The sequence below is a fragment of the Sciurus carolinensis genome, chromosome 9 (genome assembly GCF_902686445.1).
Source record: "Sciurus carolinensis chromosome 9, mSciCar1.2, whole genome shotgun sequence".
NCBI lineage: Eukaryota > Metazoa > Chordata > Mammalia > Rodentia > Sciuridae > Sciurus > Sciurus carolinensis.
In genome coordinates this window covers 60,374,035-60,398,617 of record NC_062221.1, presented here as the reverse complement: position 1 = coordinate 60,398,617, position 24,583 = coordinate 60,374,035, and the positions used below count along the sequence as shown (strand labels likewise).

General features: G+C 38.8%; 1 protein-coding gene and 1 long non-coding RNA gene across 4 annotated transcripts in view; one reads left to right on the top strand and one right to left on the bottom strand.

The window, feature by feature from the left end:
- Il1rap (interleukin 1 receptor accessory protein) overlaps positions 1–24,583 on the bottom strand; it is a 134,209-nt gene that overhangs the window by 86,159 nt on the left and 23,467 nt on the right. For all 3 annotated transcript variants that reach the window (XR_007110193.1, XM_047564108.1, XM_047564109.1), the window contains exon 2: positions 7,461–7,525. Coding sequence is in view for 2 of the 3 variants with exons in the window: in XM_047564108.1 (XP_047420064.1) it covers positions 7,461–7,524 (64 nt within the window). In the remaining variant the exon portion in view is untranslated. The remainder of the gene's footprint in view (positions 1–7,460; positions 7,526–24,583) is intronic.
- LOC124992827 (uncharacterized) lies at positions 14,656–23,619 on the top strand. Its single transcript, XR_007110194.1, has 4 exons — positions 14,656–14,734; positions 15,578–15,624; positions 21,295–21,436; positions 23,425–23,619. It is a non-coding gene; the product is annotated as an uncharacterized LOC124992827 (long non-coding RNA).

Below are 24,583 nucleotides of genomic sequence, written 5' to 3'. Positions count from 1 at the left end.
CACAGCTCAGTGTCAGTTTCAAATAGCAGATTTTTTTGTGCCTTGGAATTTATGAAAATGCAAAAGGGGATCCAGACTCTGACTATCTCCACTTCCTTCATTATTGTGAAAGTCATGAGAAGCTCCAAGCCTCCACTGCCACTGCTGTATACAAGTCTTGAGTTGCAAAGCCTTATCCCTGGAGATGGCGATGGCTCTCGTATCTGGAGGTGCACTACATGTAAGGAAACTTCTATAATATTTAACATTTCTATTTCTTCTTATCATTTTAATATACTAAGAAGGAAGAACATAATAAAACAATAAAAAAATACTAGGAAAAAAACCAACTGTCCCAAAAGGAAATCATTCAATGATCCAATGCAAACTTCAGGACAAAAGAGAGAATATTTAAGTGTAGTATCAAAACACAAAAACAAAAAAGCTTTTTTGTAATCTGAAAAGAGTGCAGTAGGGTGTATATCAAATTAAGCAAATCCCTCTCTGCATTTCTAAAATGTATTTGTATCTCTCTTTTTATCCTTTGTATTTGTTTCTCTTTTTCTCACTGTATTTCTCCTTCTGTCTCTCCTTCTCTCTTCCTCCCTTCTCTTCATTTTCCTTTATCTTGAGTGGACAGTGAATAATGCTGAAAAGGTACGTAAGGTGCATCTATGGGTGTCAGATCATGTTGCATAAGAGAAATTCCATTTTCCTTAGGAGACCATATAAATCAAAACCGGCCCAAAGAAAATTAGAAAATATAAGGATAAAATTAATGTTTTCTCTCTGAAAAGCAAAAATTAGTTCATTAGTCAACTTTTGGGGCAGCGTGAAGTCCCAGAGAATGCACAGAAGGACAGACCTTTCAGGTTAACTCAGCCATATCCATTTAAAGTTAGTAGGTTTACTGCATATAAACATCAAACAAGTCTGTGATGAACAATTAAAGCTTTCTCTCCAAGTAAAAGACAAACAAAAGAGAACCAAATAATGGTCCATTTGGGATCTCTTGAGAATAATAATTTACATATTCGTGTTTGCTTTGAAACATAATGAAGTTCTATATTTCAACTATAGTTGTACTTGTTATGCAAATGTAATAAAAAAACACACCATAGTAAATTAATAAAGATCAACATTTATATAGAAAGATCATTAGTGACTAATAGATACACTTGCTTTCTGCTTCCTCTCTTTCTTGAACATCTGTCTAAAGGAGCAGGCTCTGGAGTTTACACTGAGGATGCACAGTTGAGCAAATATTTTCCCCTGGTCCATCTTGTTGGCATGGCAGGGCAAACCCAAATCTTGAAGAGACCACAACATTCTATATATTATGCTCAGGTGAAAAATGCAAACACGGACACCTTGATATACATATCAAAATCCACATTCCTGTCTGTCTCAAAGAGCACTTCCAAAAATAGAAATGTATCTTGGAAGGAAAAAAACGAGTGATAGGCAAGAGCCTTAAACTATTATTATTTCAGTACCTACAAACATCGTAGGAAAGTGAGATTCACTTTCTACTAATACACTGCTTTATTGCACATGCGTTTGACTCCTGAGGTAGAAAGAGAAACAAAATTCAAGGAAACAAGAGAACACAGACAAGTCAAGATCACTGAAGGTGTGATTAATTTCTCTCTGTTCTCTCATGTTCTTAGCCATCCTGTATTTTTCAATCTTCCTACTGTGTCTAAAATGGGGAAAGACAACAGAAGGCAGTTCTATACCTGAGCTTTTATAGATTTGGATGGCAAGTACCTGGAGTGATTGACTGAGGTTCCCAGAGTTTTTGTAAAGTGTATCTATTATCTCTTCATCTCTCAGAACTAAATGAGAGATGGCAGCACCCAGTAGACTAGAGGGCAATCATCATGTTTCATCTTGGGTGGGAACATATCTTGTGTCCTAAAGTAGGTAATGGGCTAAGCAGAAAGCAGTGGAATAAAAATGAGCAAGAATGGGTCTAGTGGCGAGTCACTTCTAAGGTGCAGATCTGATTCTACAGAGCTCACCTCAGTAGGGCAGAAACACATATTCTGGAATAAGGAAGGGAAATAGCAGAAAAGGAAAGTGACTCAAAGGGCAAAATAAATTCCTATGAACCAATCCTTGCTACTTTCAGTCATAGGCACTCATGTGTTCCCTGAAGAATTTCTAGTTTCTCTTAACTAACAAGGCCATGGGAAGGAAGAATCAGGTCATTTTTCAATCACAGAATCATCACTGCACTACAAGAAGCTGTTTATTTGCAGAGTCAGCATCAGACCAATAAATTAGGGTACTCAAATCTCTTTTCAATCAGGCTACATAATATGCACCCTTGGGAAGTACAAATAACTAAAAAATAAACATCAGTGTGTTCCAAAATATAAATGCAGCTTGGAGGGGGAAAAAAAATTCAATGGTCGATGGTGAGATTGGCTCCTAAGAAGCAGCATTTAAAGGACAACAGAGTGAAATTCTGTGACTCCAATGACCTTTAGGACTAAGAATAAAATGAAATGATATTCTTCATACATTCTCCAAATGTTTGCACTAAATTGCATAGAAACGAAGAGCGTTCAGTATGACCGGCCATGGGCGACAGAGACAGGACTGAATGTCACAAGTACATCTGAGTGTGGAGTTTTTCAAAAAGCACATTCAAATAAAATGAGGCCATTGAGGCTGGCAACGAACTGAATTCTTAACAAAAGCTGAAAGAACCATTACATAGCATTAAAGATATGATACATCCTTATAGAAATAAGATAGAATTTGGGGGGGAAGCACTCTAGCGAACTATATTTAAATACATTAAACACAATGATTGTCTTTTTCTGAATGGATTCCTGTGCTCCACAATCTGTTCCCAACCTCCTGTTCCAGCTTGGCTTGGCTTCGAATCGCCTTTACACTATCCTTTCAGTTACCTTGTACTATTCTGTTACCAAACAAGAAATGCATTTCCTCCAAGGAAAGAGCACTTATTCTTTGATTGAAAAGTCTTCCCTGCTACCTCTTGAAACAGTTATTAACTTCTCTGGTCTCTCATGGCATCCCACTGGGTATTTATTCTCTATCCATTCTCTCAAATTTTAATGTAGGACCTTTAAAAGAAGAACCATCCCCTTTTCACCCTGGATTCTGCAAAATAGAATGATCAAATGTATGATCAAATGTGAAATTATTGTTGTCAAGATTGTTCTTAGAAGCCATTTAATTGAGTAATAAGAACGGTATATCCCATTGGTGTCATTAAGGCATAATCTTCCTTAATGAGGACAAGGCTGAATTAGCTGAGGTCTGCTGTTATTGTTGGTTAGTTGGTTGGCTGGTTGGGTTTACAAGTCAGAACATAGTGACAAAAAGTGATGAAATGACTTTTTTAATGTCATTAAACAGCTTGCACAGTAAAACAATCAGAACCTAACATGGTAAATTACTAGCATAACTCATCATTTTTACTTATTTATTTATTTTGCATTGTGTAATTCATGCCCAATAAATCAACAGATCATTTCTGCTCTTTGCAGATTTCATAAAAACATTATAGAAAACGAATCAGAGGATTTTGCTTTCAATAGCAGAACCAAGGCAATGTGCTATCAAGGAAAGAGCCCTGCTTCTGAGGTGGAGTCAGCCTTCAAAACCAGCTCTATCTGCTCTATCAGGCATGTTATCATGAGCATCATATGCTTGCGCTATCTCCCTGGCTCGTCACTTCCTAACCTTCACCCCAATGAGAATATGTTGGAAATTTAACACTGCAATGAGCACATAGTTAACTGTTGACTGGGAAATTAAAAGCTACTTTCAAAGATCTGTATGCACACACGCATTTGGGGGAAATAACGCAGAGTATATTCTCTCTCAAATGAACTGTGCAGCAAATGTTTTTGTTGAAGCAATATCATTCAAGTTCACCATACTGGATATGGTGCCACTTTCACTGTCTCCCCAATTTGGAGTCTCAGGTTCCATATCTTTATTTCTAGTATGAGGCAGCTTTAACAGTTTAGGTTTCTAACACACAGCCAACAGGAAGCAAGCCAAGGAGAAATGTGGGGTGACTCCAAGGTTTCCTTTTCAATTCTCGCAAATGGAAACGTCTCTGAGTATAATAGTGGAAGTGCTGAACCCTCTAACAAGCAACAATGAGAATACTGAGGTTTGAAGTTAGGATTGTCAAGATTTTCCTTCTGAAGATAAGGTTGTAAAGAGACTCCTTATCTAGACAGCACAGAAAACCATTACTGAGTATTTCTTCAACAATTAGCAAGATGACTACTTTTGTCTCCTTCAAATGATTTACCTGTAATTCCGTGGACCTAGACCTTCTTTCTAAATTATTTACATTATGCTAGGGTCCAAGAGAAGCATATCTAGTAAGAATAACATGGGTCCTGGGAACTGAGAAACTAGCTGAAGTCTCAGTTATGCTAAGTTATTACCTGTGTGACTTTGGGCAATTCATTTGCCATTTTGATTTTAAGTTTTCTTATCCAAAAAGGGGAGTTCTAATAGTCATGGGCCATCTGATCATCTGGGTGTGAGAATCAAATGACATTGAATACATAAAATGCAAACTGCTTTTTAAAACAAAAGGAACTTTATTATTATCACTCTACCACATGATAATTATGTATCGCTATTATAATTATCTAATATTTAGTTCCTTAAAAGGAAGTAAGGATATTTTTTTTTTTAAATATTATTTGCTTTTGTCACTACCTGAGATGTAAATGTTGCTCACCCACCCCTGGAGGGGTAAGAAACCATAGTTCTGCTACCAGAAGACCATGTCTGGAAGTCAGAATTCTGTGCCTCAGTGTGTACTACTAAACCCTGAAATTGTTATGGTTCCCTTTTTTAAAACTGGAAACTTCTCTTTAAAGCGAGGTCCCACGGACAATCCCCAAACAACAAATAAGACTCTTACTAATGCCATATGCAGGTAAAGTGCTTTGAGGTTTTCAGACTCTCTTTTGCTCCTTATAAAAACTGGTGCTTCCATAAAGATAAGAACCCATAGCGCAGAGAGAGCCTCATCAAAGACCAGCGGGTCAGCCAGCATCTCCATCTTAAAAGGCGATACCTTCGCACACAGAGAACTTGGTTGATCCCTCAAGATGTGCAATGGTCCCTTTCCTCCTCAGAGTCAGTTGCCCCTTTTATTTTTGTTAACAATGCTTCCCTTTTACTCCTCTCCCTCCGACTAGGAAGTGCGGCCCTGACGCAGACACAATACACCTCTTCATGAGGAAGGCAAATGAGTATGTGCCAGATGGGCCTAGGGGATTACAGCATGTTTCCTGCTCCCACGGTGACTCAATGGGGCTGGAATGAGAATTTATCTTATTCAAGAAGTCAGCTTCCCCTGGCAGAAGTATGAGTCATAGTTCCTGGGTAGAGCTCACTTACCAATGGCATTTGGGGAAGGGACACTCCTTGGATGGATTACAGTAAAGGTCATTCGGGAAAAAAAAAAAAAAAAAAAAAAAAAAAAGCTCTGCCAGAGCCACTGGGGAGGCATCAGCTCTCACTACCCTCAGAACTCCTTCATCTTTCAACAGGAAAACCTCGCCCCTCTCCTTTTTCTTAAAGGTGAGGTAAAACATGGAACCACAATGAATTACCAGTATGGATTTAAATATTTCCTTTATAAAACTAGCCAGTCTGAGTTTAAAAAAAAGTGGAAAGGTGAAGGCATATTTATTCATTAATTTAACATGTATTATTGAGCACCTACTATGTCTCCATGTGTCAATCATTATACCAAGTGTTTGGAGAACAAACAAAATGGACAAATCTGTGCCCTCAGGTAGCTAAAACCAAGGGAGGAAATGATGAGGGAGAGGGGACGGAGGGAAGGAAGGAAGGGAAAGAAAAGAGAAGAGGAGGACAGGTGTTTGGGGAGAAAAAAGAGTGGGGAGGAGGAGCAGAAGAATGGGGAATAGGAGAGGAAGAGAGAAGAAAGAGCTAATGTCATTTAGGAAATAACTGGCATGAAGAAAATTAAAACCAGGTTAGAGGGATTAAAAGTGATTTGCAGTATTGTTTTAATTGAAATGGACAAGGAAGGAAGGAACGTGAGTAGTTAACATTCAACAGAACTAACTCAAAGAAGAACAAATTAAAACTGGGGGTTATATTTAAAAATCAGGACATGGAGTCATTCACAAGCAAATGAGAAACCCAAACAAGTTGGAGAGATGCTGGAATACTAGTGTAGCCTGTCTGTATACTAGTGTATCCCAACTGAATATCACCCTTGTTAAAATATATCTTTCCTCTGTGAAGTCCCAAAGGGCCAACAAGTTTAGAAGTTATCTCTACTTTCAGCTTTGAGCTGCACTCTGTCCTAGTTATACCCCTCCTTTAGAGCTATTTTTGGTTTCTAATACAATGCTTTAAGTGGCATAGAAAACTGAAATGCACCCAGCAAAGATGATCAGGTTGGTAGGAGGGCTCAAATTCATGCCATGTGAACAACAGTTGAAGGTATATAGTGCAGAACACTCGGGTCATGGTTACATAATCACTGATTCAACATCTCTGAAGCCCTCTCACATAGAATAGGAATTAAAGCAAAGATATTCATAGTCTATGGTATTCAGGAGAATTATACATGGGAATCTTTTTCAAATGAGGATCCCCATGTTCTTTGCATTAAAATTGAAGAAACTTTGCATTAACTATTTTCTGTTTCAATCATATAACTGAACTGAAGAAATGTATGAAAATGACAAAGAGAAATTTCTGTTTGTACTAAAAACTTTCTAAAAATGTGATCAATCCAAAAATACAATGGGCGATCACTAGTTAGAAGTTCCAGGGGATGATTCTGAACAGCGATGCTGGAGATGAGAGGAGACCCCAAAACATGCCCTCTCTAATATCAAGGCCCTTCCAACTCTGATTTCATATGATCCAGGTTGATGATGGCTATTCATTTATTCAAACTCAGTAAAGGTCTTGGCTGGCTCCTCTTCTAAAGCAACATTCCAAGAAAGAATGAGTCTAAAGAAAAGTCCTTTCTTTCCCATATAGAAGCATTATGGCAAAAATCCATCTTAAGTTTTTGGTTTGGTTTCTGGTTTGTTTTTAGGGTCTCAGTGGCCTATTAACCACTGAGGCTTCTCCACCGAGGTTTGGGAAACAGACAGTACTACCATTTGTTTTCCCATAGAACCTAGGATAAGGGAAAAGAATCAGTCTTCTAATTGTCTTGAAGGTGATGAACATGTCCTCTGTCTATACACAACAGACCACATGCCCCAAGTGCACTGTGTCCCATGAAGACCAGAGATATCAATGATCCCTCTTATCACCAAATTCTACCAATTCTGTCAAACCTATGATTCTGTGCTACTACAGAAGATAACGGGAATAGACATTATTTTCTTTTCAATTAGTTCTCAAAGAGTGGATACATTGCCCTGAACAAGACTTAAATTTTAATTGATTGTCAAAAGACATTCACTTACCTGAGGCATCAACTTGTAGGATCCCATAGAAGCAGAGACTCATTACACACCACAGAAGTTCCATCCTGTCAACATAAATACAAAGGTAAGGCAGAATACTTGCTACTACTCTCAAGTGTTTAAACAGTAAAAACTAGAGTGTAGGAACGCTGACTATAGATTAAGTACTGCTACAACAGTTTTATGAGACCAACAGGTTTAGTTGTCAGAATCTACCAATTAGAGGGATTTTGTTTTGTCATTTATTATTTAACCTCCAAATTACATACAGATAAGGAAACTTAGACAAGTTGAAGTAATATAACCAAGATCCTTTGGCTAGAAATGGGTGGCACTATGATCAAACACCAGCTGCCAAGTTCCAGAACTCTCTCTTAATCACTGAACTACAACTGCCTACATAAATATATATATTTATATATATATTCATCTTGATGTTTGACGGGGAGACACATTTATAGCAGAGAAATCTATTCTTACCCTTTTTTTGAGGTCCTTGGTCTATTCCAGTGGGGAATATTTTATGATCCAGGTACTTTTCCTTCTTAGTGATGAATGGAAAGTCTAGAAGTCCTGGATTCAGACTTAGTCTGTCGTCCACCACACTCTGAATTTATATTAAGGGGAAATATATAAACCTCATGCCCTGCTGCTCTTGCTCTTCTCACTGGAAGAGACAAATGATGAGGCAGAAGTCCAATTTCTATGATCTCTAGCCTTCCTACTGATAACCAGCTGCAGCTGCCAACTAGCAGGAATCCTGCCCTTGCATCTGGTTGTGTGATCGTTAATGCAGAAGACCAAGCAATTTAACAACTCTGTGAAGTATTTATTTTCCTACTACCCCAGACATGTCTGACCACTGATAAATCCTCTGGGTTTAAAAACACTGAAACCTGGAAATGACTTGGAAATTCCCCGCTCAAGACCTCTGTTTTCTGTTTTGAAGAAAACAGTCATACAAAGATACATACAGAGGTCTTGGGAACTTGTCCAGATTGTTTCTGGAGAGTGACAGAAGGGGAATTTATACCCTCATCAAACTGACAGCTGTTATCCCAAAGAGCCTATGACATAGTTGGGAATGGTACACAAGCCTGTAATCCCAGCTACACAGGAGGCTGAGGCAGGAGGATTGTGTTCAAGGCCAGCCTCAGTAACTTAACAAGACCCTGTCTCAAAGGAAAAAATAAAATGGTCTAGGGATGTAGGGATATACCTCAGTGGTACAATGTCCCTGGCTTTAATCATCAGTAACAACAACAAAAAAGTCTACACCATGAGTTTCATAACCAAAGGGACCCACCGCCTAATATAGCCAAAGAGGTATTCAATAAATAGCATGACCATATACCATCAATTAAATGGGCCACTTTTAAGAATTTTACATAGAAAGAGAAGGTATAAATTGGTACTGCCAAGCAGTTCAGGCTGTGGTCATCCTAAAGGACAATGCAAGCTTCCAACCCATGTCTCCTGTCTTAGCCAAACACCAACAAAAATCTATGGGTCATATCATGCTTCCTTCTCTAGCCTAGTCATACACAAATCACAGGGAGTTTATTATATCACAAGCAACTAGTTTATCTCAGAGATTAAATGTCTCTTTCTTCCCCAAACCACCCCTTTCCAATCCCTACACCATTACCTTATGGACATCTACTTTTCCCCATCAGTCACTGATTTATTCAATAAACATGCATCAAGGGCTAGGGGTAGCTCAGTGGTAAAGCATTTGCCTAACATGTGCAAGGCCTGGGTTTGACCCCGGCACTTCTGAAAAAAAAAAAAAAAAAATTGGAAGGAGCATTTTCTGTTTACAATTTACTATAAACTAACTGCAGGGGCCTCTAGCAAGCAAGATTTAGAGCCTTTTCTAAAGGTACTTCTCTGCAATAGATAAACTCCATTCAAAGCACTTCAATGTCATCAACTATGTTTAAAACACACACATGCACAGGCATTTACGAAAGGCAGAGACTTATCAGACAGAAGTTATAGCACTAGGCAGAGTCTAGCAGGGACTTAAACTGTGTACAAAAAGTACTGCAATACAAAGAAGAAGGTGATAAAAATAGAGTGGATATGATAAGTGTTATTGAAGATTAGCAAGGAAAGCGATTACTGCAGCCAAAGCAGGCATAGACTGAACATAAGAGGTTCTTTCCAACTGAACAAGAACTGGTTTGGTTGGTTAGAACTGAGGTAAAAGTATGGTTAAAAGAAACTCTTGGTGGAGATAATCTTCATATTTTCTTAATGAAAATATGAGACATAAATAGGAGATAGAATATAAAAAACCCTGTTTGGCTCAAGTACAAGGTATTGGAAAAAGACTATAGAAGAATTTTCTGGAAAGCAGAGAGCCTTAGGATCAGAACACAGCAATGCCATGAAGAGAAGACTGAAGACTTGGGACTTTACTTAAATAGCAAATAGGGAAACATTATGATTTTCTGATTAGAGGAGTGATATAATTATCAAGTTGTGCATTATGAAGGTCACACTGTTAGGCATGTACTGGATGGACTGTCACTAAATTCTGTCTTAAAATCATCTTGGGTCCTGGGGCTATCATAGTAATTGCTATCCTCCTAGCTTTGTGTTATCTACAAACTCGATCAGCATGCTACCTATGTCCTCATCCAAGTCATTAATAAAAGTAATTAATAATTCTGCATTAATCCTTGTCAGCAAGAGCAACTAGACAGTTCATTGGAGATTCAGGGCACAGTAATTTTAGCCCTACTACTTGGCTATACTGAAACAATCTGGCCTTCTGAACTGCTTTTGCTTATTTTAAAAACCCATGCACACCTCTAGATTTTCCCAATTTGCTTGTTTATAAGCTGCTGAACTCCTAAAGCAATACTTATAAGACATTCTAATTAGTGTGATTGAGGACCTTAATTGATATTCCCAAGAGTAATTGGACTATGCCAGAGGCAGCAGAGAGGTCACTGAGGAAAGCTAATCCAAAGTAACCTGTGTGCAAACACACATCTAGGATCAGTCCTTCCCTGTGATGAATTAAAACAAAGCACAATGAAAAGAAACGTGATTGAAGGAGATAGTTCTGACAGACTAAAGGTACCAAGGTTAGCAGGAGGCGGTTGGCTGATCTGAAACTCCTCAGAGAATGCTGGTTCATTTAAAATCATCTTGCATTCAACCTTGGAATTTTATTATTGTAAACAGTAATACAATTTTGGTTCTTGTTTCCTAAGGTAAGGGGGTGTTGGGTCCAAGATGGGAAAACTGACAGAAAACAAAGGAACCTGCCTGATAAGGCAATGGCTCCCTGTATCTGAATTACAGTTGAGCTTTAGATTACTGTGTGGGGCCCATCAGATCTTACTCTTGCTTCAGACGTCTGGAACCTACATATAAAAAATTCCAAGCTACACTTTTCTGTGTTATTCATTTTATTTACTGTATGGACATTTCTATACTCCTCCCCTTAGGTATTAGTACTTCTCTCATATTTAATGCCATTGTTTTCTAATGTATCAACTTAGATGCCTACATCATGTAGCAAATATGTATTTAGTTCTGTGCAATCAAAAAAAAAAGTTAATGAGGATTGTTAACATGTGCTCAGCATTGTAACATCTGTCCCTATATAAGGAATTTTCTAAAGTCTGCATTCTCTAGCTTGATGAACTTCAGAACCTCTTTACCTCAGAATCACTCCAATTACTAGATTCCCTGGTAAGACCAACAGGTGATAGGCTGAAGCTAGCTTTGCTGCCCCAAGGCTGGTATTGCTCTGGGTCAACATTTTTCAGCATTTCTTCTCCACGGTGGCATTTCACCAGGCCATAAGATTGATTTCTCCCAGCTTCCCAATTCCATGTATTGCTCCGTATTCATACAGACTGCTTACAGCTTGGAAATGGAATATCCTCCAGGTGGTTGTCAGTTCTCCTTCCAAGAAACCTCATTTTGTACCCTGTAAAATCTTGTTCTAAGTTGATGTCTAGAATGTCTCCCAATGTCTCATGTGTCCAGAGGTAGGCTTTAGGGGAATGATGGAATAATCATGAGGGTTCTAACCTCATTGATGGATTAATCCACTGAGGACTCAATGAACTACTGGAAAGTGGGACCCTGCTGGAGAAAATAGGTTATCAGGATGCACCAGATTTATCTTGTCCCTACTAGCCCCTTCCTGTTTCCTGGCTGCCATGAGCTGAGCGACTCTCTTCCACCATGCCCTCTGACATAATGTTCTGCCTCACCTCAGGCTCAAAGCCATGGCACCAGATGACTATGAACTGAGATGTCTGAAACTGTGAGTCCAAATAAACTTTACCTCCTCCCAGTTGTTTCTGTCAGGTTTTTTGGTCACAGTGATAAAAAGCTGACTAACACAGCCAGATAAACCTCTTGTGGCCATGAAACTGCTATGGCTTGTTTCATTTCTGGCACTGTTGACAGATGCCCTTGGCTATGATCTACCCACTGAAAACCTGGCCATTAATACTAAGGCATGAACTCTAGATGACCATCCCCATGTGGGGTCAACCCTGCTACCACATCACTTGCCAGAGTCCTCCTGATCCCATCCATATATTTTTCCTTTTCCCTTCTCTAATTTACTGAGAAAGTTTGAGTACGTTTTGAATTGGTACAACCTTCAAAATGTGACAATCACACCCTTGAAGGGCACAGCAAAATTATACCATTTTACAGAAAAGGACATAGCATTTATTGAGAAATCAGGATTGTTTTAATCATCAATCTCTTTTCTAGTTCATAATTTTTAAATCGTAAGAGAATCCTTGTGAAGAGTATTTCAGAATCTGATATTTATCAGTAAACAAGTTTTAGCTAAGGAACATGAATTCTTTAATTCTCAGTAAAATGAAGGACGCATATTCTAATCTGTCTTTCTCAGTGAATGCAGCTTTAATACATGTATTTTATATGGCACAACATAACAGCATGTTCTTTTTAAGTATACAGAGGACATTAACCAAGATGGGTCATATCATGTACCATAAATCAAACCATAACAAATTGAAAGTAATTGAGAATATATTCTCTATCCATAGAATTAAACAAGACATCCAAAATATAAAGGAAAGTCTCCAAACACTTCAAAATTTAAAAATATACTTGTAAATAATTCATATGTTAAAGAGAAAGTCCCAAGGAAATTTAGAAAATATTTTGAATTTGAACTAAAATTAAAATACAGCATACCAAATGTGTGCCTAGAGGATAATTTCTTGAACTAAAGAAAAATAAAGAAGAAATATGTCAAGTAGATGATCTAAACTTCCAAGAAAAAGAAGGGAAAGATAAACCAAGCAAGAAAAATGCAGGAAAACATGAGTAGAGATCAAAGAACATCAAAAAAATAGAAAGAAAAAAGTAGAAAAAAAAAAAAAGAAACAAAAAATGGGTTCTTTAAAAGGAACAATAAAATTAATATAGCTCTAGAAGATACACATCACTAATAATAGGAATGAAAGAGGTGATGTAACTACTGATCACAGACTCATTAAAATTGTAATAAAACTATTCTATAAACTCTAGGCACATCAATTCCAAAAGTTGGATGAAATGACCCAACATATCGAAAACTTTAAACTACCAAAATTAAAAAAAAAAGAAATAGACAACCCAAATAGTCCTATAACTATTAAAGAAATTGAAGTGTTCCATAACTCATCTGTAAAGCATCCAGAAAGGAATACAATCTTGCTGACAGCTAGGTATCTAGCCTTGTAAAACCCTAAGTAGAGACCCAGCTAAGTCATACCCTTCTTAGCCTTCTGATTCACAGGAACTGTGCAATAATACATGGGTGCTTTTAAAGTATTTTTTCTAGCAATTCGTTATAGTAGTAACAGAAAATGATAAAAGAGATATACCATATTCATGAATACAAGATTCAACATTGAGAAGATGTCAATATTCCCAAAACTGACATGTACAGATTTTGTTCATTCCAATCAAAATCTTAGCAAGATATTTTTAGATGCAGCTGAGTTCATTCTAATACTTACATGGAAGGAGAAAGGCCCTAAAATATTGGAAACTATTTTTTTTTAAAAAGAATATAGCTGGAGGAAACATATTGCAAACAGCATAATTTTAAAATGTTAAGTCATGAAGAGGTACTTTATGAAAAAGGATATGCAGACTATAAACATGTGAGAAGATGTTCAAATCATTAACCATTAGGGGAATGTAAATTAAAACCACAATGGGATACCATTACACACTTTTCAGAATAAATTTTAAAAATTACTGAAAATAACAAGAGCTGAAGAGAATGCAAAGCAACTGGAACTCCCATACTGGTGGAATATGTAATAGTTTAGACTCTCTGGAAAACAGTTGCAGTTTTATTACATAGTTAAACATCATCTTGCCATACAGCACCACAATCTCACTCCTAAGAATTTTCCCCAAGAGAATAAAAACTATGTTCACACAAAGAGCTCTACATGAATATTTTAGCAGCTCTATTATTAATTGCCTCAAACTGGAAACAATTCAAATGTCATTCACTAGGTAAACAGATCAACAAACTTTGGTGCATTCAATAAAACAGAATACAATTTAGCAAACTTAAGCAACGAGTTTTATATATTGTTATTGATAAGCACTCTGGATCAACCTAGGTTACCTACTGTATGATTCCATTTAAATGACACTCTCAAAAAGGCAGAGCACGGTGGTCAGGATGGCAGGTGAGGGTTACTACAAAGGAAAAGCACACAGGAACAGTATAGGGACACACAGCAGTTCTGTACCCTGATTATGGCAGTAGTTACATGATTCAACACACGAGAAAAAGATTCACACAGCTCCACTCTAAAAAAGGTCACTTCTATTGTATACTGATTAAAAATATATTTTTATGTGACATAATTTTTCTTTTTAAAAAACTGAACAAATGATTTTTGAGCCCTTCTAGGCAGTTTAAATAAATGAAGGCTGTTTTAACCTAAATATGGTTTCTATTTTCAACCTTTGCTTTCAAAATAACAGTCTTGTCATTAAGCACTGAATGTTCCAGAAAAGTCCAGCAATAGACACACAGGGAGAGATCAGTGAACTGCCTCAACTTTTGGCTTACCAAGTCAGTGCTGTTAACCTTTACTGATAGAACAGCAGAGCCAAAGTTCACACCAGAAAATATTAGCACACTCCTCTTAGGTATTGCCTTCCCCCATAGCTTCAAAGTGCTCAGAACTCAGAGAGGACAGATACAACATAATATACCACCTGCCATCTTTGGAAGCTTGGAATAGAATGTGAGCAGATTGATTTCCTTTTGTTCTTTGGTATTTTGAATAGCAACATGCTCTCTGGGGTGAGGGAAGAAATATCATCATGAAGTCCTCTGTCTCATGGGGAGAACTAGAACTGAATTTTCAGAGAGGGAGGTGAAAGAGCAATTTATAAAGAGCACTAAGTTGGAGTTCTATGTTTGCATGATCTTGGACATTCTGAGAAGAGAAGTGGGGCAAATACAGTGACCACTTAGGAAGGGCTATAACCTGCTCACTCCTCATGACCAATTTAAGACTGACATGCTAGGGTTCATGGGTACTTCTAAATGAGTTCAGGAGTAGGTGGAAAAGTTGATGATGAATGATTCCATGTTTGGGGACACTTGAACAGGGGAATGATAGGAATTAATACAACCTCACCATTTGTCATGAGGAATATTATTAATAATTCCTGTGGTGGACCCAGCATGGTCAGGATCATAAATACTATCAATCATGGACTAGTTATTACAGTTTTTATCAAGTGAGATAATAGATGTGAAACACTTGAAACTGAGCAGCAACAGACAACATGAGTTACCATTAATATTTTCAAAGATGAGCCCAAGCAACTTGATCCACATTTACAGTGGACCATTGTGGCAATGTTCATATTTGCCATGTCCTGCTCTTGCATGTACTGGGTCCAGGTTTAGAGCTGTGTTTGCAAAATGTTCAAAGGAGCAAGCCAAAAAGTTAAGCTTGGGCTCTATAACTTCCCGAAAAGTCAAGATTATTGTGATAGACTCTATGATGAAGCCTGACCTTCTGGCCTTCAAATCCTCATTTTTAAAAAGTACAGTAAAAACCTCTGACCTTCCACAGTGATACAGAGGATCAGATGATGCTCCCAACAGGTGAAAAGAGGCTCTGTGAGTATAAATTCTATATTAATACACAGTGTTAAAGTTTGGTGAGGATGCAATAAGTTTGATTTTTTTGTTTTGTTTTGTTTTCCTTAAATTTGAAAGGAGCAAATGGGATGGAGATTTCAAGTCAAAAAGGAAATATTTTGTAACTTAATGAATTCAGATTAGAAAATGTTAATGTTATGCAGACAATAATGGGGAGGGATAAAAGTGAAGCTTGTGGAGTCCGAAAATGCTGATTCCTTGATGATGGTTACTCAATGACACATTTGTTAAAAAAAATCAACAAGTTGTAAATTTATGTATTTTACTGTTAATATTTGTTTCTATAAAATATATAGGACATTTTTGCTTGTTTAAAGTTAAAGGGTGCTTAAAACAACAAGAAGCCCAGTGTGGTGGTGCATGCCTGCCATCCCAGCAGCTTGGGAGGCTGAGGCAGGAGAATCTCAAATTCAAAGCCAGCCTCAGCAAAATCGAGGCATTCAGTGACTCAGTGAGACCCTGTCTCTAAATAAAACACAAAATGGGGCTGAGGATGTGGCTCAGTGGTTAAGTGCCCCTAAGTTCAATCCTTCCCCACGAAATAAAAAACCTTACAGAAAGATACAGAAGAACTTTATATATATCTACACACACGCTCACACACATCTACACCTTTAAACTAAGAAAATCAATTAAGTCCCACACATACTGTGGCATGACAAGGATTTATTCCCAGGAACTCCAGGGCTGGAAGGAGGAAAACTGATGATGAGAGGTTCTAATATTTTTCCTATTTCACTCAGTAAAATTTATCTAGCTCTGGAAACAAACAGGAAGAGGAAAGACAGAAACCACCCCTGTTCTCATGGTGGTTGCAATTCCTAGGCATACAGAAGCCCACCCCGCGAAGCACCTGCCTTCTGAGAGGAGGAAGCAACTCACTGGGGTCCTGTTATGTCATTTGAAGTTCAAGTCCGGAATTCGGTGTAATTACAACAACCACAGACACAAAAGAGTCTTATCACCTTGTAGACCAAGATCCAGTCACTTCCAGTTTAGTGAATTAATTACTTTTCCAGCACAGAAAAGCTTCTTGGTCAACTGAGGTTTTCGCTCCTTAAATTTCATGTAGTGACATGGCCACTAATAACCTCTGTAATTCAAAGGGATGGTTGGAAGATCACAGTCCTGTGAGCCTTGCAAGAGAAAGGCACCTTCATGGCACACTGTCAGAAAGGACACAAGAAAAAATCCTGCAGCCAAGTTTTCATAGATATATCCATCAAGACTGTGCACTCTGGCTTCTGAGTCTAAAGCACCAACCTGTGCTCTCATCAAGCAGTATTTACCGAGCTCCTATTCCATATGCTTGAATAGAAGCTGTGCAGTATACAGAAATAAGCACCCTGTTCTTATAATCAGGAATCTCACAGCTTGGGAGCAGACACACATAAAATAAAAAGAGAGAAAAAAAAAAAAAAAACAGGAAAGTAAATGGCCAAGTTCAATACAATCTCCCTAAATTGCATATTTAAAACTATTGTGTCCTATAGTGAGTACTGCAAATGCTCATGGTCCTGGCCAAGTGTTCTGCCCCTCCACAAAAAAAAAAAAAAAAAAAAATGAGTCTGAAAAGTAATGTATCATATCCCTGAAGATTCACAATAAACATTGGCATTTTAAAGGTTCAAGATAATCTGTCAAGTAAATATTATGGTCAACTTGGTTGAACAAAACATTAACCAAAGTTATTAGACCATGAACTCTTTCTTGGTTGCAATGTAGCTATTAGGGTCCACCTAGAAATATTGATATAGATGGTCAAAGTTCTGAACTGGAAAGGGAGAACCCAAGCCATATATTCCAAATAAATCCTCAATCCACAAGATGCTGCTGGTTTTGCACTTGAGACTGAATTGGCTATCACTGAAAGAAAATGAATCTACCTTTCCCAGCATCTCTCCTAAGCCCTACCTCCCCTCTGCAGTCTTTGCTGGTTCTTTCTTATCTTACCTCCCCCAAAATAACTATTCTTTCTCTAAAACCTGGGAGCAGGTACTGTTCCTCTCCTAGAGCCCTGAGAAAGTTCTACCCTACCTGTTTTGTTTAGGTTCTATCTTATCACCCCTCTTCAGACCAGGACTCCAGGTGTGCATCCACAGCCTGGGGTCTAGTGCTGTTACACAGTAAACAAATATAGGATGACTTCTGGGTGGTGAGAGGAACATGCCCCTAGGACACAGTCAGTCTCTGATCCTGTGTCCATTGGTCACTGTTTAGCTGTGGTCTTGGATTATTTATGCAACCCCTCTGGATACTGGTCTCCTCATCAATAAAGTAGGGATACTAAATTATCACCTCAAAGGATGCTGTGGGGTCACACTGGAAGTTGATGAAAAGACCTCATAAATGGTGAAATGTGATACAAATATGCAGTTTTACACACCTGTTCATAGGTACCTATCCACAGGTGGCTAAGGCTACCCTCAGTAAGCAAGCTCCCCGGGCACTGGGGTAAGCAGATATCACCAAGATCCCATCTTCAGAAATGAAAAATAAATGGATCGTGAAAGCCAAAGTCAGCTGACCCTTCAGAGAGCACACCCTTGTACCATCCCCTTGATTCTGTCAGAAAACCGAGTGCCTTGCTGGAGTTCATTCATCAGACCACAGCAGAACCTCCCCTTGAGTTCAGGGGCTGGAACCCCGAGTCCACTCAGCTCTCAAGGGCTCCTCATGCTCAATTACAAGAGAAGAGGTGGGTTGAGTCCAGGACCCTAGTCCTGACTGTGCCATTAACTCACTGCATGACTTGGGCTGTGCATTTTATTGTCCTGTGCCTCTGTTTCCACAACTAGTTTTATTAGGAAGAGTTAAAGTCAACAATTAAAGTAGAACCTTCACAAAGGACTCAGCGTATACCAGGCTGACAAAGCACAGCTTCCACATCCACACAGTCTCAGACCACTGGAGAAAGCAGCCTGTTTGGCATCCTCCCCATTCCTATCCCCAAACTTGTCCCTGATGCAAAGTTAAGGTCACAAGTCTTATGGGAATTTACATAAGCCAAAAACAAAATTTTTTAAATAATAATAATAAAAGAAAAAGCAAATCCTAAAGAAAATCCCATGCCTCTGTATCTAAAGTGTTAAAAGAAAATCCCCTTTGGAACTAACACTGAGGAGGTCTGTGTGAGTCTGTGTCCCTGTTGAGAAAATTCTATGGCTTCTTTCACCAATTTTTGGGCATCAGGATCATCCTGACAGATGGCAATGTGTACCCACCGATCCCATAGTCTGGGCTGTGACCTCAGTCCACTAGTTACACGGGGAGGGGAGGGGTTGGAGACTCTAGGCGCAGTTCTTTTCATATGCATTTGGCAATTGGTGACTTTATTGCAAAGAAAGTAAGACCCTGCAATCCATCTTACATAAGAATGAAAATGAGCTGGAATTTTATAGTGTTATTACCTACCAATCCATAAACCACTAAAGACTCAAGTGACCCTAATTTCAACAAGTATGCCTTATCTTCACCATACAGCTCCTTACAAAAAACACAGGCCTCCCTCTCAGAGAGGTGTTCAAGCCGTGCTTAATATGAGGTTTTAAAATGCTTTGACAGGCAAATTGAGCAGGAGGGCAGAACATGTACTAAAAAAAATATTGACAGAGAACAATGGGGGGGCGCATTTTGCAGCTGCACTGTAAGCTTTCTGGGGGCATTTTTTCCAGTCCAAGCTGATTAATCATAACTGAGTGCTACAACATGGAGTCCCTATACTAAATACTACAGGATTATACACATCTTACGCTGCCCAGGAATTCAGGAACTCACAACCTAGTAAGGATCTCCAACTTGGATATGACTTATTATACCTTGTGAGCTCAAAAGTCTATTTTTTTAGTTAAACATGCAACTGCTGACTCGGCCACATAATTCCTATAGAACACTGGGCAAGTTATTGAATCTCTTTGTGCCTTATTTTTGTTACAGGGCTGGGGTCTTCTGGGAAACTGAGGCAGCATGAAGGCTCCCTGCCCACCTTCAAGCCCTGATTCTTTCAATCAAGTCTGAAAGTATCAGAGTATCAGGCATGAGTTTATTAGAAGGGATGGGAAAGGGAAAATGAGAGACAGTGGGTTCTCTCAGAGAAGAGAGAGACACTGTGCCTCTTCTGTCATCCAGTTTTATTAGAGAATCCCAGGGAAGTTTCCAGAGTCCCACTGAGATCCACCTCTTGACCTTTGACCGACAGAAGGATGATATCAAACTTTCAAAACCCCACTGCCGTGACCACTCAAGAATACTTCAGCCCATGCTAACTGCAACCTGTTCTGACAGATTTTATGGTTAAGGGGAATTATCCTTACCTCCCTGAATTCTGGAATCTGGTCTGTATAAGTATCACAAAAGTCACCCCTTAAGGGTAACATATGTTCCACATATTGCAGTGCATTTCTCCTGCAGATAACAGGTAGTTTGCTGAGGAATGTGACATTGTGTATCCATTTGAGCCAGGCAGGACTGCAGGTAAACTGCTTCTTGGAAAAGAAAATATGTGGGGGTCAGCACAATGGGCCCATTGTATGGAATTCCCTTAACTTCATGTTCCCTCCATTCACATTTGTCTCTCCCTTATCATTTTCTCCAATTGCAAAATGGGGAGACTAATAGTTCTTACTTCATATATTCATTGAAGAGATTGTATGTGTTAACATATTTCAAAATACCTAAAAGAGTATTTGCTATTATTTTTAAACTGTGCATAGCAGGTTAGCTGTGTTTGCTCATGTCATTAAGTAACTGGATGGGGCCAAGCAACATGCTGTGCAGAAGGAGTCACCTGCATTTTAACAGGGTATGGGAGGGTGAGGGTGATGGAGTGAGGAAAGGGGTTTCCACTGAAAGGGTTTCCACCAAAGGGTGAGGGGTGGGAAGACTCCCTGGAGCTGCAGTTACAGCTGGACTCCAAAAACAGATAGTACTCTGAAATGCCCCCATGCATAAGGAAGAAAGACATCCAAGGCAAAATTATAATACAAGCAAGCCATATTTTTTGCCACTGATCCTAGAACAGAAAGAAAAACATATTGAAAAATGCTAATTAGATGACTATCATCCTGTAGGTATGAAGTCCCTAAAACCACAGAGGAGGAACAGGAATTTTATTCTGTCCATCATTTCAAGGACATGCATTCCTTGGAGCTTCTAATCACATCAACAATGCATGGTTACCACGCTTCGCACTGGGAAGCAGTACTAGTGACTACAGGAGTGAACGGGACATTATGCAAGCAATAGGGCCATGAGAAGTAAGTTAGATTATAATGACACTAAAGATCTATGAATGGAACCCATAGCCATTAGCACAGAAAATATTATTACAACACTTTGCCATTCACAAAGTTTTCTTCACACACATATACATTTAAACTTCTGAAGACTGCCAGGAGTTTGGCATTTCATATAGATCACACTTTGCAGAAATGGTGATTTCCCCAAAGTTCCATAGGTAGTAAATAGAGAAGCCTGTATTCGAAGTGAAACCCCAAATCTCTGGATCTTTCTTTTCACTGTATGTTCCCTCTCTCCTCTTGCTGTTAGTAGTTTAAAAGTTGGTGTTAAGGACAACAAGACCGGAAACACTATTTTCTACTGGAAACTGAATGTCTATCTTCTGCTTAGCAAACAAGCTCGGCATTCATCATGTCCTGAGGAAAATCCCATGTTGCTTCATGCCATTGATCTGTAGCTGTCTCCAACAAAAGGACCTGAATGCCTGCCGTGGCCCTGGGAATTTTAAATAAGAAGTCAATGAGAGATGCTGGTAAGTGGTTCTGTAATTGTCTAGGGGCAGATAAAACCTTGGTGGAATAATAATCATATCAATATGCTGGCTACATGAATGATCCTGCAGTGAATTACAACAGGGTACTTCAACTCCAAAGCCTAGGGTGGCAGATCTGCATAATTAATCTCACTCTGCAATAACCCCACAGGGTCAGCAACATCGGCATTCTGCAGCTAAAATTAATGTCTTATTATTTCAGTCCCCTTTGGTGTTTCTTCGGAGTCATGAAAATAATATCAGATGGAGCAGCTCTGTTGACACAGAAAGGTTTTAAAGGGTTGCCAAGTTATAAAAAAAATTTTTTTTCATGTAAATCCTGGTAGGTAAAGGATGGATTTGATATATAGCCCTAATATATGCACTTACCAAATTCAAACCTCTTGATAAAATTTTATTCTCAGATTACCTTGGACCCATTAAAGGTTGCTTACTGATCCATATTGTCCAGCTTGGGCTTCTACAGAATGATATTGAGAGGTTATATTTTGGTGTTTCACCATCATTTTAAAGAAACACCAGGTCATAATAATTAGGTGCTCTATTAAGCTAAAAAGTTATCATTTTCTATAGGACTTCTTAGGTCCTTTTAGAATGCCAGAGCACACTGTAAAACTAAATTACTTATGAATAATTTACAATTGTCCTCAAACCTAACCGACTTTAGGAATTCTTTCATATTATCTCCACACATTAGGATCCTTGGCACAGTTTCAAAATGCTGACAGAAGATCTTTCAGAAGAAGGGGGTTTGGACTGTGGAAGATATCCCGGCAATAACCCAAGCTTTGAGAAATTTATGGAAAGTTCTCTTGTGGGGTGTAGTCTTCCTGGTTGAGGTGGTTTTATAGTTAAGGGTCATGAATTCTTAACTGGGAAAAAAAAGTGGGAAATTCAAATCAATTTTCTAATTTGCTAATGCATTCCTATGGCCAGTTGATGGAGGAACAGTGGCATAATGACTAGCTAAAATGAGACATAAGACACACTGGTGGATTTCACTATAATGCTGTGCTCCATCAGCATAGCTAATTGAAGGTGATTACACTTCTTCTAGCATTCTGGATACTTAAAGACTAATGTCAAATCTGAATGTAAGACACCAAAGAAAAAGAGTCACAAAACAGAAGGTAGCCTTTATTCCTCCAATTAGAAAAGGATTCAGCATACGAGGGGATCTAGTCAGTAACCCCTTCACCTATGTGACCTTGTATCTGCTAGAGAAATAAAGGGCACTATTATTTTTAATTGTTTTGCTATTTCTGAAAAAGAGAAAGGTGAGCAAATGTGTGTATTCATTAGGCTAACCTAAAATCCAATTGTTTTTAAACGTAATAATTCCTTCCATCCACCAGGGCCTGAAAAGCAGACTGAAATGCTATCCTCTAAATCCAAAGGAAGAGATGTTTACCACATCACAAATAAGAAAGCTATAGAAATAGTGTTAGGTAAGCTTTGGGTGTCAAGGGGACACCTGTAAAGGCTGACTGATGACAAGGACCAAAGCAATCTTCCCACACAGCACATCCTAATGTTATTTCCCGCATGTCCTTCATATGACATTCTGGATGCTCCAGGATCTGACAGCGAACGCCTCTTTCCAGTCCTTTTCTGCACCACTCCTTCTAGTATAACCTGGACTCTCGTCACAGGTTCACTCACAGATGGTGTCATAAATCACCCCTGTGCCTTCCTTCCCCTCTAATCGTTCCTTCTGTCTGCAATGTCCTTCATTCCCTTTCCACCTGCACAAATGCTGCCCGTCCTTCAAGACCTAAACCACTTGTTTCAGGAAGCCTCCCTGCTTCCCTGTGTCAGATGTAATTTCTCCCTTCCCCTTACACCTTTCACTGTGCTTCCCTTATGGTCTGGACAGTGTAATTGCTTATCTTGAACTACAATTAAGTATGTATGTCTTGACTCTTGCAAACAAGACTAACTAACATCTGATTCATTTTGTCTCCTAGGGCGAGCATGAAGCCAGGCACATAGGACATATTCTGGACTACTGATTGAATAATTGCAATCTTCCAAACAGAGTTATTCTACTGGCTGATTCTCAGTCCAGAAAAATACAGTAACTCCTTCATTTGTTTTCCACACCTTTGGCTGCTGAACACTCATTACTTTTCCCAGATCATCTTTAGGGAGGTGTTTTCTCATAAAATTGATCAATTTATGTTCAATAGAATACTGAGACTGCCACCTGCCTTTGTCAGTGTGAGTTGGTTATGCCTCATAATCCATGTGTTTGCATTTACCATGTGCATGGTGACACTGAACAAGAGCTTCTCAGTGAGCTACCACCCAAGTGTCCATACAGGGACTCCTGGGATTGACACTGCATACTGCTTCATTTGGATTCACATTGTCTGAGTCAATATTATTGTAGCTCATTTATCTTTTGACCAGGGTGAAATCCCTTGGGCATGCTGACACTGAACAGAAACAAGAGAAAGTACTCTGCATCTTAACCATGTATGTTCCAGAGGATGACTGTTTGCAACTGACATTTCTAAATCCACCCCCCACCCCTACCCACCCCTACCACCCAAAGCCTTGGAGAGGAAATCACATTTAGAAAGTAAAAGGTGATGGAAAGCTGTAACAGAAAGTCCTTGAGCTCCTTCAGATCATTACTCAAAGTCTGAATTCTTGAGTTTTTGAACCTGAAGCATAACTTGGGAAAGGAAAGTTTGATGAAAAGAACACAAAGAGTGGGGAGATGATAAGTCAAGTCAGGAGTACTTGTGGCAAGGAACCCCAGGAGATTCAACTTTGAGAACAGTATATGTTCATTCACTCAACAAATACCTTCCACATTCCCCTAGGTGCTGGGAACCTTAGCGAACAGAAATAAGTTGTGCTTTGACAGAATGCAAAGTGCTGCTGTTCGTGTCTTATTTTACTTGATAATTCACATAACTTATTCTGAAAGGAATATAATTTTCCTGTTTATGGATGATGAAATTAGGCCAAAAAGGTGACGTGCCTACCTTAAGACATCACAGCAAACAGCAAAACTTGGTTTTAAATAAGGTTCTCTGACTGCAGCAGAAAGTCTGCCATGATTCACATCAGCCTCCCCAACGCCCATGGCAGACTATTAATGAAACATATGAAGGA